The 20,511-nt window shown below is 37.2% G+C and overlaps 1 protein-coding gene across 1 annotated transcript in view; it reads right to left on the bottom strand.

The window, feature by feature from the left end:
* SUCLG2 (succinate-CoA ligase GDP-forming subunit beta) overlaps positions 1-20,511 on the bottom strand; it is a 133,649-nt gene that overhangs the window by 67,794 nt on the left and 45,344 nt on the right. The window contains exons 3-4 of the mRNA XM_063348286.1: positions 5,779-5,878; positions 5,560-5,650 (exon numbers count right to left, since the gene is read on the bottom strand). Of these exons, the coding sequence (XP_063204356.1) occupies positions 5,560-5,650; positions 5,779-5,878 (191 nt within the window). The remainder of the gene's footprint in view (positions 1-5,559; positions 5,651-5,778; positions 5,879-20,511) is intronic.

The following is a 20,511-nucleotide window of genomic DNA, read 5'->3' as shown; positions in this document are numbered from 1 at the left end:
ATTAAAAATTAACAGAACCGATGAGGGACAGTATTTCCCTCTGCTGTGATCAAACAGAGAATATTGTGGCTCACGTTTTCTGCATTGTCTTAAAATGCAGCAGTTTGATACTCGCTGTACTGAAAAGAATCATTTGTTTTATTGCTTTTACAAGATATTACGACCTGGCGATTTTTTTTTCTCCAAGAAATCCTCTCTCCCTGAGTAAGAGACTCGCCTCATGCTGCGGTTCTCACTGGGGCATGTAACAAGCAGCCTAAACCAGGAACACCTAATTGCTGGGTTTTTTCCAAGAGAATAGGAGCTGCTGCTGTGCCCATAAAGGGGACCTCCGTATTACCTTTTTATTCCCAAAATGCACTTTAAAATGCTGCACCCAGAAAAACTGGAGTCACAAGGGACTACAGTCTTGCAAATCACACAGATGTAAGAGAGAGTACATTGCCTTTCTGATGCATCACGTCAGTAGCACTGTTCCTCACCAGCAAAGCCTCGGGCTTAATTCCTCTCCCTCATTCTGACAGAAGGCCATCCTACACTTATAATCTCTGCACTGGATTCCTGCCCTGCCTAAATATTTGCTAAGGAAGTGGGTATACAGATAATTCTGCCATCCAGCTTTTCACTTTCAGTTTAGAGAGACAAGCGGATGTGGAACCTTCAGATACTGGCACAGTCTAGAAAAATAAAAATGTATTTTTCTAAAGAGCTACTCATTTCTATTTATTACTATAAACTCCAGAGCTCTTTCCTACCAGTATCTGACAGATACTTTAGCATGCAACAAAAAAAACATGATTCAAATCCTCTATGTTGGGTATCAACAAGTACTCACATTAAAACTGGGAAGAAAATGGTCTGTATAAATTCTTTGTTACAAGTTTTTCTCTCCTCTCAAAAATACGTCGAAGCCAAAGTCCTTTCCATTTCAATATTACAGTAACTGTATCTGAACTGTCAATTTTTGCAATAGTTTAACAATAGCTGTCATAGTAGTTTCAGAGATTAAGTAATTTTACACTTAGTAAAGGATCCACAAAACCGTGTTTTGATGCAAGAACGCGAATTTCCCACAAATGTTCATCTTAGAAAAAAAAAAAAAAAAGAAATTGCATATGATCATTACTAATTGTTCCTTATGATCTCAACAGGTGCCATAACCTCAGGTGCAAAGACTGTAGTTCTGCTCTGCACTATGGTTTTGCTTTTCAAGCGGGAAGTTGAGCAGCGACCTCTGCAATTTCATCAGCACAATAGCTTCTCCTGACAATCTACTACATTCTTCCTTAGCAGAGCTAGTGTTTCCTAACTTTCAATGGAAATAGGAGAAATCAGGCAAATCACTTCCCTAAGATTAATATAATTAAAAAGGATTAAGTGGCTATGCCTTTCTAACATGGTCTGCTTACAAAGCGACGGTTTTGAATAACGATTGTAGACGAGTATTATCACTCTGAATGAAACACAAGGTGAAATTCATTCCATCAGTCAGCAGTTCAAACTCCTTAGATCCGAGAGGCATGTATACAACTGCAGCCTTAAAACTCTGCCTACCTGACAAGATGCATTCCATCAAATAAGTATTCCTGGGGTTTTCACAGTTCAAGGACTATAAACAAGAAAGATGCACTATACTTTCACCCAAGTCGCTTTTTTGACATTCTACTCCGGAGTACATAAGAAAGAATGTACTTATCTTCTGCCAGGCTGTACATCTTAACAGAACAGGGGAAAAAAAAGAAAGTAAGAGACAAGGAACTAAATAAAGCCCTCTGTGCTCAGAATGGAAGGAAAGATGGTATTTCTTTATGGGTTTTTTGACTTGGAAGAAATTTTCTTTATAGTAATTTTGTTTCCTTCTACTTTTACCTTGCTTTATTCATAGAACATAGGGTGATGTAAAGGAATAGTTCAAAAAAAGCGACTGTTCAAAAGCAAACTAAAGAAAACTAGGGTGAAGGAGACAACTAAGAATGTAGAAAACTACCGTACTACTTAAAAGGATTTGCCTATTTTAGGCTACTATAAAGGGATGCTAAAAGTCAACTTCAGAAATACAGCTCGGCTACCTGCCAGGATTTGTCAAATTAACAAATGTTAGTCTTTTTACCTGCATGCATGTTTTCAGCTTCTTACACATCCTGCATCAATGTATCTGAAAAATGTGAGTCAACTGCTTTAGACATAGGTAAAATAAAACCAGCTCATCCTACTGGATCTTATCCGAGTTGTTCAAACAGTTTCCAGAGTGCTCAGGATCAGGGTCAGACTTTGGATGGGAGTCCACTCAGCGAGTCTTGAGGAATACATTTGCAAGCACAGCAGGTGGAACGTAATATTATTAAATCAGGTATCTTTTCAACTGCTACTTCCGACCCCAGTGATTGTCATCACTATTGCTAATTAACCACGTCAACATCGTGAAATACTTAATTCACAGAAGTACTGAGAGTCTACCTACTTTGTAACAGGCAAGCTTACTGTAGAGTAAAAATTGTCAGACTGTGCAACATCTCTCATTTCTCACAACTAAAAACACTTACTTTCCTTCACCATCCTCCCTGTTTGACGCAGAGCAAAGCCAGGGAAATTGGTGTTCAAGATCTTTAAAAATTATTTGTTAAAGTCTACCTATCATTCACGTGACAAAACTGATGCAAACACATTAGTGAACAGATGGGAGTAGTGAAATTGAATCTACAGACTGTTGACTCTTCTCATATTTTGTCTGTTTTGCTTACGGTGAAGAATGTGGTGCATCATTATCTGTTTACCACATCAAGTTTATATTTAAAATATCCTGGGGAAAAAAACTAATCAGTTTTCTGTAAAACTTACTGATAACTTCAATCTTTCCTTCTTAAAAACAAATCATTACCTAAAAGTTTAAGTCACACATGTAATTTCATGAGGGTAACTATAAACAGCACCTCTTTTATACTGAATCAATTATTCAAAATGTTAATTCTGTTATTGCTTGGAGAGAAAACACAGGTAGCAAATTCTCAGGTTGTCATGATAAGAGAAGACTGACTTCTCAGATAACAGCCTCTCCAAATTCCAGGCTGCCATAAGAGGATTTTATGTAAACTCAGAAAATAGCTTCCAAGTTATGAGGGAATTTATTTAAGAAACATCAATCTAAAGAAGCACAAACATGCTTTAAATGCTGTAGTAGGTGCACAAGCTGAGAAAGAAAGCTGAAAACTCCATTTTCTGCTCCGTAATTATTCTAATTGTAGAAAATGTCTATCTTTTATTCCTTCCTTACAAATACATATAAAAGGTACATGATTTCTACTCCCTGACACTAGCTCATTGTTTGCCTCACAGAAAGTGACTTAAAAACTATTTTTCTTCTGAAAAACATTTATTACCTAATTTTTTAAAAACATATGAGTTCACTCAAACTTTCCAGAACAAAAACTTTAAAAACCACAAAACCTAAACCCATGCCTTTTCTTTTGTGAACTGTAATTTTGAGTACATGTACACACACAAATCCTTACATACACATACAGCAAGAGCATATGTGTGCCTTGAAATCTATTTCAGCCTTGAAATAGAACAAAAATACCAGCTATTAATTCTCAACTTCCACACTGCTCTAACAAGCTCGAAGGGCCTGTCCAGCATTTTCTCAGCACTAGCTACTGCATTACATGATGTCTTAGACACAGCTAAACTCAAAATTTCAACCATAGTACTGTACTTTCCCCCTTGATTAAAATTTCAGTCTTGACCTAGTAGTTCTGATACTACAAACTCCTCTCCTCTCATAACGGAAAGCCTCCACTCCTTTAACTACTTTGAAGATCCTAGAGTGAGATGACTTTGGAAAAGATAAATGCTTTTAAAAGGCATTCATTTTTCTGGGAGATGGTCTTTTGATGACCTAGATGCATAATTTTAAATGTGCTTTCTTCACTTTCTAATAAGCAATAGGGAAATGGTTAGTGTACCACTGGCCAAACTGTTATATAATTAATTTAAAATAGGATGTATGCTCTTACCCTAAATTACCAGGGATCAAGATCTCAACAACAAAAATATAAAACATACTATTACATTGCTACACATGCATGGGATGAAGATCTGAACTGGCTTAGGGCTTTTAAAAGACAACTTTATAATCAGGATGGACGTCTATGACAATAGACGATCAGCTTCTCGCAGTCAAAAGCATCACACTGGTTTATCATGCATCAGTATTAAAACACCTGCATGCTATGTCCTGAAGAGTTTCCACATAACTCTATAGCAAAGGAAAATTACACAGTCTATCAAGGTTATATGCTTTCTTGTATCACCAAAATAAGTATCTGAAGTTCAGCAGTGCAAACTGCACCTTAAACTTCACATATGCCCAACCTGCTTTCTCTTGACCATTGTTTATCCATACAAGCAACATGTGGATAGGGAGGAAAGCAATTTTAAGTTAAATCTTCTACAGCTATTCCATACATGGTACAAAAGTCATCTTAATATAAATCCTTTGAATAATCCACTTCAGAAACCCCCAACACTCATACCTTTCTTTCATTTCCATCAATTTCAAAGAAAATTAGAAGTTTCTTTTTCATGTAAATCAGTGAACAGCCTTGCACTCTGACAAAAGACTGTACTGATGTATTCAAACTAAGTCAACTAGGGCAAAAGAATAAAAACAAAGAACTTATAAAATGAAAGCTGCTTTTACAATACAAATTTTTCAAAGCAGAGTGCCTTAATATGGGGAACGTATATCCTATTTTATATCCTTAGTATTATCACGATCTCCGGCGGACATGCCTTAATGGTAATACTGTTCCTTCTTTTTAATATCTAGTATTTCTCTTTCACAACAACTATAAGGAGTGATGATAATCTGCTCTCCTTGCTCCCCACGAGAAGAACCACCTGAGCACCTTCCTCCAGCCCTCATTAGACTGTATCTTTCCAGACAGGTGTTCTCCTTCTACGCTAATATACCAAGCTGTTCACAACATATTAAAAGTGAACTGCAGTTCTTTTCAGCTCATGCCAAATTATCTCCTGGCATCAAATGCAGTGTGGCTCTTGACTGCATACCTGTATGAAGATCCTTGTTCAGGAAAACAAAGCAAGAGATAAAAATATATGTAGTAGATGGGCAATTGTTCGTATTTCCTGACTTACAGAATTTTACTAAGGTAAAGGAGAACCCTGCTGAAGGGCTGTCTATGCTTCTCTTATTTAGGCCAATACAGAGCAATACATTTATGCAGAAGTGAATCTCGACACCTTGCAGCATGCACCATCACAGATAAATCAATTGCTACGTATTAGTTGAAACACCACCACGACCACATTGACTCTGTATCATTTTTCCACCACTAGGCATGCTGAAATTGATAGACAACACATATACACACCAAGAAAGAAAAAGTAACTTTTTTTTCTTTCTTTCATCAACTAGATGCAATCTATCAGGCCCTGGAAAAGGAATGAAAAATATAAATCTGTGTTATACACCCCAGCATATTACTGCAAAATTGCAGCTGAACAGTCCTCAACTTTCAAGAGGCAAAAATCTTTTACCTTTTTAACTGTCACACCATCCTTTGGAGTTTGCTTTGTTGACAGATTGTACCCGATCATCTGTTTAGCAAGCTGTTCAACAATCTTAGGGCTACAAACAAAGGAAAAAGGTTAGTTTATTGAAAGATATTAAAAGAAACACTCACACAGCTATTGTAAACAGCTTAAATATTACAACAGAAGCAATTTATTTATGCTTTTTCAATTTTAAAAACTTACTCTTTAGTTAGATGGACTCCTCCTTTCAATCCACTATTGAAAATACCTTTTCCTCTTCCTCCAGCCAGAATCTGTGCCTTCAGAACAATTTCTTTTGCCTCTGTAAAAGAAAAACACATTGCTATTCTATCCTGTGTCATTTCTTGAGCTTGTTAGTGTAAGTTTAAAAAGCGTTTCCAGGTTAGACTCTTTAAAAAAAAAACGAGAAGTTGTTCCTAACTAGTGAGCAATAAAACAAGAGTCAATTCAGCATTTTCATAAAGCAACCTTGCAAAAAAGAATTATTCAAGGAAGTTTAAGGAAAATATACACTATTTATTAGCTGGATAAATGTGTCATTGTTTAGATCAAACCCACACTATTAATGCTACATGGCCTGCACAACAAACCATATAACCAGCATACAGTTTGACAGCTTACACTCTGACACAGTTTTTAAAACATGAATCAGATCATATTTTGTCTTGAGTACACAACAAAGAAATGCTCATCAAGGAAAACAAATTCCATTCCTTGCTCTGAACACAGGGAAGCAAAGCTATGGATGTGGCCCTACCAGAAGAAATCCCCACCTCCAAAGGGCAGGTGAGTGCAGAGCAAGGGCAGTAGCTGTGAAAACATCTTCATCTGTTTGTGAGGCACCACTTGAGTCTTTGGCAATGTGGTGTAATAGTATCTTAGTAACAAGAAAATGCAGCAAGCCACGGTGACACAAGTAATTGCACCAAGACCCACGTTCCGAACAGAAATGATCCTGACACACTTACAGAGCAAAGCAGGGGGGAAGAGGGGGAAAAGAAAAAAACCCTATCACTCATGATCTCTGCAGCTCCATGGACCACAGAAGCTTCTTGAACAACAAAGACCTGCCAGGTGCCTGTAAGATGTTTATCATTACTGAGTACTGTCGCTTTGCACATTTATAATACTGCCAGGTATTATACAAAGTCTGAGATCCCAATATTAACACATGATTAAGTGGTGCCTAGAAAAGGCTAACACTGTAATCCTTTTCTGATTGAGTCAGCTCCCTCTGAAATCTGTGGAAACCTCTGATTTCAGTGATGTTTGGATTAGGTCACACCTTGAATCACAATATTCTATGCAAATATGCAAGAAAATACGTGAGAATTTATCGTTAAATTGACAGATTTACTGTTTAAGCAGCACAGAGGATACTTTCATTCGAATAAACACAGGCTTTCTAGGCTCATATTACATAAAAATATTTAAAGATGATTAAACATTAAAGTTTGGAGGTGTGGCAATTTTTGGTGCAGACCAGCTCTGCCACAGCGTCATTCCAAAGCTCCAGTGTAATAAATTTCAGCGACTAGAAAAAAAGTTAGATCTTCACATAGAAAAAATACTATGAAATAAATATTCTGTTTCCTGGATTGAGACAGAAATGCATTTTCAATACAGCTATTGGCAGCACTGTACTAAGAGATGCCCGATTTCCAAGCTTCTCAAGGCAAAATCCCTCCACATGTTTATCCATTTAGTAACATTTGACATACATCATTCTGAACCTTAAAAGCTCTCTCCTTGAAAATACTTCACACATTCCAATATATTCATGTTCTGGGCTCCCTATTATTCATGCCACTGCAAGGCAGATAACAAGGAAATTTAAATGCAACAGAGATTTTTATATCTAGTGTTTCCTAAGCACACAAATTATTAAGATGAATTAAAACTATAAATCACTTTCCAACCTGCAGCAGCAAACTCTAAAATCACAATAGCTGCTGTGATAAAAAATCTCATATAGTTTTGTTAATAGATGCTGCAAGCATTTAATTAGATGGGGTTTAGGCGCCAGCCATGCCGCCAGTGTGAGTTTTGACTGTCAGTGATACGTGAGAGCAGTTACGCGAGTGATCAGTACCCTCGCTCCTAACCAGCACGCTGCTGCACGACTGCTGCTCGTCTTCATTTGGCTACAACAAACGAAGTTCGAGAAAGGAATTAACGTGTACATTTTTATAATCCACTAGAGGACTATCAAGGCAATACAATAACTTCAGAAAAACAGCTATCAAAAACCTAAACAAACACACTAGAAAGTGAGCATAACCATGTAAAGATTAGACCTGAAGAACTAATCAATACAGCAGCTCAGCAGAGCACAGTCCAGCAGGTTCCTCTTGCCCTCGGGGAAACCAAGAGGAAGCAATTTAATTCAATTGTTATTTGCCCAAGCTCTGTAAAATGAAGTAAAAGAGCGAGATCTTATTTTACAGTAACTAGGCTTGATCATTCAGTACTTACCAAGTGATTCACTACTTAAAATCACCATTTTATTTAAAGAGCCAATTTCTAGAAATGCTCCCACGAAGTTTTTATGCTATCTCCTGCCTGAATTCCCAAATTATGTGATGAAAGACCCCTCAAAAGAAAAATGTGGGTTTAGCTGGAATACATGAAGTAATTCACCTTCACTTGTAGGCTCTAATAAAAATAAAAAATAATCTACAGAACACTGCTCAACGTCAGTATTAAACTCATTAAAAACAAAAAGCTGTAATTAATTTCAATTAGCCCCCTTTCAATTGCTGTAGTATACACTGGGAAAATGTTTAAGCAGGGCTGTGTAGTTATAAATACTGGATTTGAAGAGACCCTAGCACAAGCAACACGTCTTTCCACCACCATGAAGTATAGAAAAACATTTTCAACAGCATTGCATTTGGTAATTAAGGCTTCAATGAACTTCTGTGTATGTCCATTCTCTGACAAGCCTTTGTGTAAATTAAAAAAAAAAAAAAAAACAAAAACAAAACCCCAAAAACCCAAAACCCAAACCTAAGCAACAAAACAGACTGCTTCTGAAGTGTGCATAGATATTTGTTTTTTTTGTCACAGATTTAAAACAATACAAAAAAGACTGCTTTTAACTGTCACTAATTTAGCAGAAAATAGTCGCAAACTGCTCCATGCAGATTAATGACGCATTTCTGGTAACAGCATGTGTTCTTAACTAATTATAACTTGAATACATTAATTTCTCAGACTTAACAGTTTATTCACTGGATCTTATGTTTCATTTTTTACAGTATCCTACAGAAAAAAGAGAGACATGAAAATTTCCAAGGAGTCCTTTAAAGAAATGGAGCAAAATACAGTTTGTCCCCGCTCAGATGCCAATAAATATGCAAGACCTTTACTCCTCAGAAAAGTCCTCAGAGTTTAAAATTTCACAACTGTAGTTGGGTGTAACGCACTTCTCTAAAAAAAAAAAAAAAAAGGAAATCTAACCACATAGGAAAAAAGCCTTCAGTACTTTTCTTTTCAATAAATTCAGATGTTTCGGCAGAACGGAATATAACACTCTGAGGGACAAGCATCCTTTGCGTTGCATTCAACAATACGTCTCCCTGCCCTCAGTCAGCGCCGTGCATACAAACGGCAGGGATACTCCTTGCAATTCTAACAGGCCCAGCTCCATAATGAAAGCCTATTTAAAATCAATAAAATCAGTCCTGCGTTTGGGAGCTATGATTACTCTGGTCCACTGGTACTGCTTGCAGCAAAAATGAACAGCTTGTTCTCAGCCCACTGCTGTGTATATTTAACTACTGAATTCTTGATCGTGAAACTCTATACTGAGAACCATAGTGATATGGTATGCTAATTTATTACCTGTGAACAACTTTCCATTATTATTGATACGACTGTGTGATTGCAAATTAGCCGTGTTAACAATTACACTAAAATGTGCTGTAGCTTATCAAAAATAAACTACTGTAAAGAATAGACAATGTAGGACTGCAGGGTAATAGGCTCACTCTTGCCTGTTTATGAACAAAAGATTTTCTGTCTCCTGAGAGTACTCAGGAGTACTTTGGCACCGCAGCCTACACTACAGAATTAGAGCACGGGACTGAAAGGGAGGAGGTCCCACATGAAATCCTGATCACATTTCTGTCTCACCATGCGACTTTCAGCAGTTTGGCTTCCTTATCTGCAGGGGCCCTGTGAAAATTAATTAGCGTCTGCACCTCTTTTAAAAACGCAGAACCCAATTCAGTATTACATTAGTGTATTTTTACCCCAGTATAAGGCAAGCGATCACAGAAGGGCTGACTCCAAACGCTGGCAGCAGTGCAAGTACTGCAGCAGCAGCGAAGTGTCACTGGAAACTGGACCGATCTCTCTTGTAATGAACTTAGTACACATTGCAAAGTAGACAAAAAGCAACGCAGTGTCATGGGAGCAGTGCAATGAAGACAAATTGAGGACATGCCAAATGAACGTCCTACAGAAGCACTGTCTCCTTACGGACCCAAACGTGAGCATAAACACTGAGTTAATAAACACAGAAGAGCTGCAGCTGTTGATGAGACCCCTCTGTCCTCCAGTAGGCACAGGAGGACCCCAGCCCAGTGTGGCCACGTATATATTAACTAATTTCAAGAACTTTGCTTGTCACCCTTCTTTACCTAAAGTCATTAAGCTGGGCTTGATGAGCAGAACTTTTCGAGAACATCCTCCTTCCCAAAGTTCTGGAAGAGCTGGATGGGGTACGTGAATCTGCAACCTCCCCCAAATTCTCCACTGCTACAAAGAAGCAGAGGCCAATCTCACGATGTATTTACCTGGTAAGGCCCCTCTGAGGGACACAAGACACTGTTATGCTTGGACATGTGCAACTTTAAGTTTCCCTTTGGCCCATCAAGCCTTAGCCACCATCTTTTTCATGGTTGTCTAGATTACGCCACTAAGGACTGGCTGGGACCCCCACTGGATGACTGATTCCACCTCCCAGCCACCTATGCTGCACACAGATTTCCTAAAACACAGCCATAAATTCAGTGTTTCCCTTTCCAAAGCAACTTCCCCCACTCTGCTTTATAATTTACCTTTCATAACATGGGACTTGAGGAAAACAAGGCAGACATTAGAGACATTTTCTGACAGCAATTATACTTCACTTTGGATAGCACGAGAACTATGAAGACCCAGATTGCCTACAAGCCATTCCTGCTTCATTTTCCTCACCAGTGTTGATGCAAAAATGCAAATGCTCAAGTGTCTTGTAAGGGTTCCAGATAACCTCTCCCAAACTGCAGCTCTGCAGCTCACAGCTTGTCTTCCAAAACATGGGGTTCCCCTTACAAGACCCAAAAAAGGTCAAGGTTGGTTTGGGTTTCTTTTACCTACCCCCAGCTGATCCAACAGTAAGTAAACCTACTTTTTGGGGTCTCATCTGTTCTGGTCTATCGTTGTTTCTTGCTTCTTTCTTGTTTTAATGCTACCACTACTACCACCTGAGTTTCTAGCTTCCCTTTGGGAAAGACTGGCTATAATTAATTTTCCAAATTTCAGCCATCCTGTTCTACTGCTCAGGCAAGATCCTGTCAGGTGCTTATTACTTTTTAACAATATTCCTGTCCAGAGACACTCTGGTATACTTCCTTCAGCACAAGAAAGAAGGGAGAAGAAGAAAAGCTATAAGGAAGATCATAATAAACATAATACAATAACAAAAAATGGCAATAAAGCCTAATTCCCAAATTGAACACTGAATCTTAAAGTTGCTGTAATAACTTTTCATATTTGGGTCTCTCTGCACAAACTTGCTCTGAAATCCAAGACAGCTCTTCCCAAGCAGCAAGTAATTGCTTCCACTTCCACTGCTCCCCACCCTCTGAGTACTCCAGGGCAGCGCCTGAGACAGTTCCCACGCTCTGCCAAGTAAGCGGATTGAGATGGGAAACAGAAGCTGTCCACAAGAAGATACCTCCCACATCTACAAAACTACTGGTGTGCTTAAAGGTCTTTAGAATGAAGTTAAACAATTGATTCCTCCCGCCTTCCACCCCCACCCCCCCGCCTTTAATTTAAACTCCCTTTGTCTGTTATTTTCATTCTTCTGCTCTGTAACACCACAAAGAATTATGTTCTTACATGCCTAGTTTCTACAACCTTTGGTTTTCAGACTAGTTTAGAATTAAAGTTAAATAAATCATCCTTTTTATAACTCTATACTTTTGAATATATTGTATATTTATTGCTAGATTATAAGCCTCATTAAAATCTATAATGATAAATTAGTCAGTCTCTTGATTCTGTCACTACTGTTATTAATTGCTTTCATAACCATTACTACACACTTCACTGGTGATAAAAATTTTAAAGCTAGATAAAATCAGCTAAGCTAAAGCTCACTCTTAATATTGTGCTCTTAAACCTTCTCGGAGCAAAAGTAATCAAGTATTCACACGTCCTACATTTAAGTTAAATCTGATAAATTGCTTATACAGCAAACGGAGCCTCAATAGATCCAGCAGCATCACTAGAATGCACAGAAAAGTAAGCATATTAAGGTAGGTATCCAAAAAATCAGTTCTCACATTAAAATTGTTCATTGTATGTGCTTGTTTAAAACTCCATGGGATATCTTATTTCTGATATTTTCCAGCCTTTAACAGTTTCTCTTTTCAACCTAAGTTCTCATTATTTTTTACATCGATTTCCTCACTAATAGACACAGCGTTTAGAAAAACTACTATTTGTCACATTTGCTTACAAACTCAAGAGGAGACATGGTTTGAAAACTCCACCAGGAGGGGAAGAAGTTCATTATTTGGTGGAAAAGCAGTGAAGTCTACTGACAAGTGAGCAAAACCTTCTTCTGCCAGCTCTCAGGCAATATCCATTCTATGGGTAAAACAGAGAAGATCACTTTCTGTAATCAGCAATGTCAACCTGGCATCCTGCAGCATGCTGCATAGTAAATACTGAACAAAATGGAAAAACTCATGCAAACTGATACAGTGCTCTTCCGTCATTATACCCACCAGTTTATTCTTGCAACTTTTAGGCTTCATAATATTCTTTATAATACGCCCAAGTCAGTATTAATTTTCTCCTCTTCTGACGATTTCACTTTAAGACTGTAAAAGCAAGCAAAGAATACCTTCCCTTGTGTATTAGTTGTGATTCCTATTACCTAACACCACCATGGAAACTTCTCAGGATAACCTGTTATGCACTGAGAAATTTGGGCATGCAAAATCATGTGGTTTAGTAGACTTGGAATGTACCTGTTTTCCTTATAATTATAAAATACATAGATACATCACAAGACCTGCTTTCCAAACCCACTGTCATTTAAAAATTTTACATTTTACCAGATTTTTAACAAGTCATTTCTCTCCACCCTTCCCTTTTCCCTAAACTACAAAAAGAGGTTATATTGAAATAAATACACTGTCAGTTTTCTTTGCATCTTCACCTTTTAAAGCTTACAGGGATTGCAAGTTTTCCTTGCCAAAATACCGTGCAAACTTTTTTTTTTTTTAAAATAAAACATATTTTAAAATTAGCATACTCAGGCAGTTCAACCATGTCCTAAATTCTTGATTGAATACCATAACATCATTTGTTTTAATGCAATTCAGAGAACAGGTTTTATGCAATCTGTAGTGTTGAAGTCAAGCAGTCATTAAGAACAAACACTGTTCTCGCCCCTAGCTGCAACAATACACACACCTGTTTTCCTGGAACGCTTTCAAAATTTCATTCTTTGTGATCATGTGTAAGGCATAAAGAGACAAAAAGTCTTCTCCGACTGATTCTAATTCTTTTATCCATTATTGAACTGCAGAGATGATTTTGAAAAAAACTGTACTTTGTGTAGAAAATACAAAAACTGGGGAACACACATTATTTTTTTCATAATTCACTTTAAATTGTAAGAGTTGTTGTAGTAAAAGATATTTGAAACATGGAGCACAAAAATAAGAAACCTAAGCAAAAATAATAGGGAATTCACGTGGTAAAAAAAGCAAGTAAAAATGCAGAGAATAAAGACAACATTACCACCATTACTTAAGAAGTGTTAACAAATTCATAATGTAATATAATATATGTGGCAGGTGAACCCCGTTCAAACACAGGCTTGATAATTAGTCCTTTGCCAAGCACAGTCTTTATATACAGGCCTGTTATGCCTGGTGAGATCTTTAAGAAATAAGCATTAAAATGGAGGGCAAAGCTAAAAGAAATCTGGAGCACATCCCACAGCAGTGGCTGGGCACACAACCACCAGCCTCCAAAAGCATGAGGAACAGGCCACACGCTAAAAGTCATCTGAAGGTGGAGCAGCTTTAGATCCAATTTCTGCCAGTCCTAGGGCAGGACAAAGTCCCTTCAGAGGATTTTATCATCTCTTACGGCTTTGTAAATACCTGGACAAACTGACCCGAGAGCGTAACACGTGCATGCACCGCTCAGGCTCAGGGGACCTCCCTGCTTCGACGTCACATCAGCACTGGTCATTTCTCCTCTTTACGAGAGCTTACAGTGACACAATACTGATGCTTTCATCAAACAGGTAGTTATCTGCTTAATTTTAAGCATACACTAATGCCAGCTTGGCATTTGAGTGCATGCATAAATATTTCCCAGAGTGGGGCTTTGACATGTTTCATGAAGGATTTGTTAATGAAGGTCCAAACCTAAAGCTCTTCTATGGTTTGCATTTTTACCCAAAGCGATGAAAACACTGAACAGCTCTTAGCAGAAAATTTACATTTTTAGCAAATTAACATTTCCCTCCCAGAGACAGTTACCATTAAACAATTCTGCTCTACCTCTTAGCCTTATCCCTTAGTTTGTGTTTCACTGTGTAGGGCTGCATTAGATACCACACACTCTGCTGTTCAGACCATTAATAAATCATTCCACACCCAAAACTAGAAACATGCAAAAGAATAGCAAATGTGGCAGTATTTTGATCTGAATCAAGCCCAGTAGTACTGAAATGTCCTCCAGTAGTCCAATTCATTATCTAATTTATGTGGTGGAATTAAGTACAAAGTTCTCATTGCATTGCTGAAATAATTTATTGAGCCTCTGAAGAAAATCATGCTAGACTGGTCATTATCTGGGAAACATCTGGATGGGAAAATGACCACATACAAGAATTTATGTCTGCCTCAGCAGTGCTAAAGACCAAAAGTCAGAAAGTATTACTTTGGAGCAGCTATTTTATATACCCCCTTGATTCCTGGCCCCAATTTTGAAGCAAGAGTAAAAAATGACACTGATTTGCTACCCCCACCAAAAAAAACCCCAACCAAAAGCCCCACAATGCCCCCCTTCCAAAAAAACCCAATGACCATTAACAACACGTACCCCCCTTAACCTTCTGCACATTAAAAAGAACTACTTAAGCATAGGAATTACATACTTGAAACAGGAAATTTTTAAGACCACAGTATTTACCACTCAAATGTAGTGTCATTTACTGAGGTGTTTTCTATTTGAGGAAGAATAGCAGACCCTACAATGAAAATAAGCACTATCTCATTTTAAAGAAATAATCTTTTTCCAGCATGGCTTCTAACAGACAACTGACAGCAGGTGTAAAATTCAGATGCAGAAGTAAAATCTAGTAACAGAGAGCTTGCACAAGGCTATGTGACATTTAAGCTCTTTTGCAGATATAATTGGGACTTAAGTGATGAACAGGTATGGCTCCGGCCATCTGGAGTAGCAATGAACTTCACTCGGAGAGAAAAAGAAAAAGCAAGAAGAAGAAAACTATGTGAATTGGTTCTGATGTTTCATTCCTGTCAAGTGGAGGTTAGCTAATTGGAAATTCTGGGCAAAACTCATTCATTTCTAGAGCTCCAGATCAAGAAAAAGAGAGTTATCCAAGTTTGAAACAGACAGAGAACACTCACCACATAAAGGTTTAAAGATGACAAGAGACAATGGAATACAAAAATAAATGGAGAAATACCTATTTAAGACGTAGAAACACTGCAACCAGAATAATAAACATATTTATTCCTGGATATATTTTCCTGCACAGTTTGCTTAAAATCCTTCTAAGATTATTGATGTTAGTTTTCACAGTATCTAGCTTTTCATTTAATAAAAAACCCTACTGCATTAAACAGTACAAAAAGAAATATTTTAGCCCTCTGGCAACTGGTAAATGTTAACTACTGTAGGCAGATGAAGTTTCATCTGTAGTAAGCACAGCTGTTTATACCTTAATGTCAGATAATACCAGTAATACACTAAGCACAACTAACAAGGGAAACGATGTACTATCATCCTTCTCTTCTTTTTGTTTACTCATTGCATATGTGAAATAGAAGCAATTGCCAAAATCTAATATTGGAAAAAGGTTAAGAGGTGACCCATTATAATAGTCTTTTAATATTTAATTCAATATTTCAGACTTAATTATTCCATAAAAAGGACATCTCACTGGTCAATGATACAGATACACTGGTGAATTTAGATTCAAAGCTGAAAAAATTTTGTTTAGAAGATCAAGTGTCAAATCTTTATTCCTTGAACAATGTTCATTTTACAGCCCCATAAAGTTATTCAACATATACAATTCCTTCACATGCATGCGGTACACCAAGATATTTAACATAAAACCATTCAAAATGCATCCCTAACGATGCATCCCTGCCAATATTAATGAATCTTCTAAGAAAAACAAATTCCTTTAGATATTTTTTCTAGATTTCTTTTTTGTTCTGTGATATTTTTCTTAATATCACACCATCTGCAGACACTTTTCAAAAACACTGGAGAAAGGCAATTTAGGGAATGTTCCAGATAAGCAAAAAATATAATAATAAAAAAAAGTCTCACTGTGCTTTTCATAGCTTGGTAATTTTTACAGTCTTTCATCTTGGTGATTTCTTTTTTTTAACACCATAGTATTGAAAGTCTTTAATATTGAATTTTGACTGTTCGGTGGAAGCAAGATAATGCAAACTTTACAGTTTCAGCTCTGAAGACTCACTGCGTATTAGGAGAGGGTAAGGGGGGGGGGGGGGATATCAAAAAAACCCTTTAAACTGTTACCACTACTCATTGAACAGAAGCCACAAAAGAGACCCAAGCTTGCAATAACTTAGTTGGGTGAGCCAAACAAGTTCCTACTTGCCTCGCTTTATGAAACAAGATGAAACTAAAAAACGGGACAAAAGCCTTTTATCCCCTGAGATGAGCCTTTAATTCATGAACCTAGAAGAAAATATTAACAATTATCCTGGATTTTAACCACTACCTTGTTAGCTGAACCATTCATGACCATGCATTGTACCAATGTATGCAGCTTCTCTTCTTGTCTAGGCCTCTCTTTGCCCCTTAGTTTTCTTTGTGGATTCATAAAGAGTTGCTTATTATTATACACAGCTACAACATGCTCTGTATGAGGACACTGGACAAGCTGTTAGCTCTATTAACTGAATAATAGATTTCTGAGTGTGATTTCCAATTAATTTCATTTTCCTCATTCCATGAGAAGCCAAATTTACAGAGCACCATATGGTGCTTCATAAATAACAATTAAGAGTTATTTCTAATCTTTAGGCGCTAAAAAAAAAAACCATAAAAATATGTATGGTTGCAATGACATGAAAGAAGGGATGCTTTGGAATGTCTGCAGATGTCCAGGAAGCTCCAAATACTTCCTCAGCCTTTTCCCCATTCACACATTTCTGGTCCATGCTAGCCCCTGGATGTTACGGTTAATCACAGTGTATGCCCCAAAGATCATCACTAAGATCTTTCTTCTGAAACTGGAACTTCGTAACAACAGCTTGTATGAAGATCTGTGTAGCACAATTTGTGTTGTGATTCTGACACTCTTCATCTTTACCTACCGCATGGATTTGTTAACAGTTTTAGCTCCTACCCAGCCGTAAGCATCTGCAGAGCTGCGTCAGCCAGAGAAATCACACCCATGTGTCAGAGACCAGGCTGGGATCTGGGAGCCTGTCAACTTACTAGAGGACCTTGTCATTTTTCAGCGAGTAAGAATTCACACTGTCCAACACAGGCATGCAACTGCAACTGAGAAATTCTACTGCAAATAAATGAAACTTAAGCTGTTGCTCTAAATGATCCCCTAACAGACACCTTCTGCCTTCCTGCCCTTAATTATGACTTGTCTATGTGCTGATTGCAGAGCAATTAGATCTGGGAGTACCTGAAGTTAGATAAAATTTACGTGTCTTACTGTAAAACTGAAATAACAAGGCCACCTGCCTCACCAGACTATTTTGGAATAAAACATACATAAGAGGACAAATTTCCTTAGAAGCACCTTGAATAACTGCTTTTACTACTGCCCATTGCTGGAAGTCAAAGTGATGAGCAGAGGTATTTCATTGTCTGGCATGAGAATCCAGACAGGCAGAGCACCCACTGGCCCTGGGTACCTGGAACGCGACATTCACCTCTAGTGCAGTCAGTGTCGACATGGTCACTCACAATATAAATGATTCATATCTTCTGCACATCTCCTGAGGATAATATTAACATGAGACTCTGCTAAACAAAAAGTGTTAGGAAAGGAAGAAAATACGTTATAAATTTTGACACCAATGAACTATTCTGAAGTCATTGGGACTGTAACACTTTTGAAAATATACCTATCTTCAAATCTGCAGAATTCTTGCATTCAAAAATACCATATACTATGGTCTCTGTCAGTTCTCAAGAGTGCGATTTTGTCAAATTCATCTTTAGTGGAAAGACATTTTGAGGCTATACTGAAGATATGCCAAAGAGAAGAAAATCTAACATCCTTTCAAATTCATATTTACTGAAATATTTTCCCCCTAACATTAGGTACTTCTTCTATATACACACACATATATGCAGATATACTAGCGTAAGGCTTTAATTAACCTAAAAAATGCAAAATGGAATATGCAGAATATAAAAACCACGGTGAATGAAGCGATAAAAGTGGGGGAAAAAATTCTCTCTTTTGTCTTTTTTTTTTTTATTAAAAAAGAGCTCAAATTGACTGCTGTTTGCATAAATAAATACAGAAATATTCAATTAAAGTCAGGCCTGTAACCTCAGTTAGTGCTAATATAACCTAAAAGCACTTCACAAGAAGGATACATACCCAAGAACTTCACAGGTCTGACTATTTAGATACATATTACAAAATAATATATATATGTACACATATACAGATACACATAGACACTTTATAAATTTAGCTATTCAAAGAGAACAGAATGCTCAACAAATTGCTTCCCAGTGTAATGATCTTTTCCCAAAATCTACACTTCCATAACATATTACAAGTAAGTCTAACATGTCTCACCAACCTGCATCACGCCAGACGTAATTACTGCCATATCTTACTGCTCAGTCATGAAGGGGCAATGTCAAATCTATATCAATGTCTAGACAGTATGTCACAGTGTAAGAAATAGGGTGTTCCTTTTGTAAAAAGCTTCCCTGTTATTGAGCGATTTGTGGATCTTCCTGTTGCTATGAATAACTGAAATTCTGTATTAAAGTCAATCTGGTTTAAATCACTAATCTTGTAAGGTACATCGTTGGAGACACAGGAAAGTGAGGCCTGGCACTCATATTATTTCTTCCTGGAAAGATTTTTTAACATTTTTTTATATATATATATATATATATACACACGTATGTATAAATAAAAGTAGCAGTTGGTGCAATCAAAGCATACATCTGCATTAGGCAGTGAGTCAACTCACAAAGTCCGCTGCTTGCACATTCTTTCCTTGGTGTCCCATTGGGCATTTCATACTGGCATTCGCTTTAGATTTTCAAGAACCTGCAGCGTGGTCTACGTGATTCAATCCAAGTTCGGACATGACACACAACAGTAGAAAATATCTGGCAGCAACCTGGGTGCAAAACAGCTCTCCACAGATGCTTCCTCGTAAGAGCAGAGCTACAATCACTTAGCAGGATACACTACCTCAAAGACAGTCGTAACTATTTGTCCATTTTGCCTTTCAGAATTGCTTTTAAAAGTTCTCTGGGTATTTAAACTAAAATACACTATTTTGCTCGAGAAAATAGATGAAGTCTGAAAGAAGACAACAATTTTCTATGTAACCTCACATAAGTGCACATTTTCATCAATTAAGAGGGGACAGATTTAAGTATTTCCTGAAGATCTTTACTTAAGAGGCCTGTAACTAATTGGCTGATTAAGGCTATACAATAAAATAACCGTGTTTCAAGTTTTACCTATCCAATAAAACTATGGGAAAGTGTGTGTCCTGCGAGGTAATTTCAAGACTTGAATTTATGATCTGATTCACCCTGGATACACACATTCGTGCTTTTTGCCTAAGAGCCGTACTGTAATTAGTCACCTGGCTGGGGATAGAGGGAAAAGAGTTCAAATCCTGCGTTGCCTGCTAACAGTGCAAAGCCGAAATCAGTAACACTATTTTTGGTTGTTAATAAAATCCCAGTGGTTGACTTTTAACAATTCCAGAGTAAAATTTTAAAAAAGGGTTATATCTTAAAAAAACCCAAACATTAACTAAAAGGAGGATAAAGGTTACTCTTTGTATATTAGCGACGTTATAAACCTCATCAATATTTTAACTCCCAACAACTACTGAAAAACAGCATTTTGCCTGCTAAATTACTGACAAAACACTGCTAATTGTTTGTGTTGGTGTCATCATTTCTCACACAGTGATATTTCTAAGAGCAATCATTGATTTCATTTAAATTAAGGATATAAAAGTAATTATCAACCATACTCATTGTTTTCCAATTTTTCCGCCCCAAGAAACATTATCTCTAGCATGTGTCCTAAACAAAGCCATATGAATCTATGCTGTTCCGTATTTTCTTTTTCAGCACTTTTTTTTTTTTTTAACATAATCTATTTTTTTCTCTTCTTTGTATATACAAATTCCTGTTGTTTCACAAGGGAAGACTGTTTTT

This window comes from Chroicocephalus ridibundus, chromosome 10 (genome assembly GCF_963924245.1).
Source record: "Chroicocephalus ridibundus chromosome 10, bChrRid1.1, whole genome shotgun sequence".
Lineage (NCBI taxonomy): Eukaryota > Metazoa > Chordata > Aves > Charadriiformes > Laridae > Chroicocephalus > Chroicocephalus ridibundus.
Note: the sequence above shows the minus strand (reverse complement) of the source record. Positions and strands in the feature narration are given on the sequence as shown.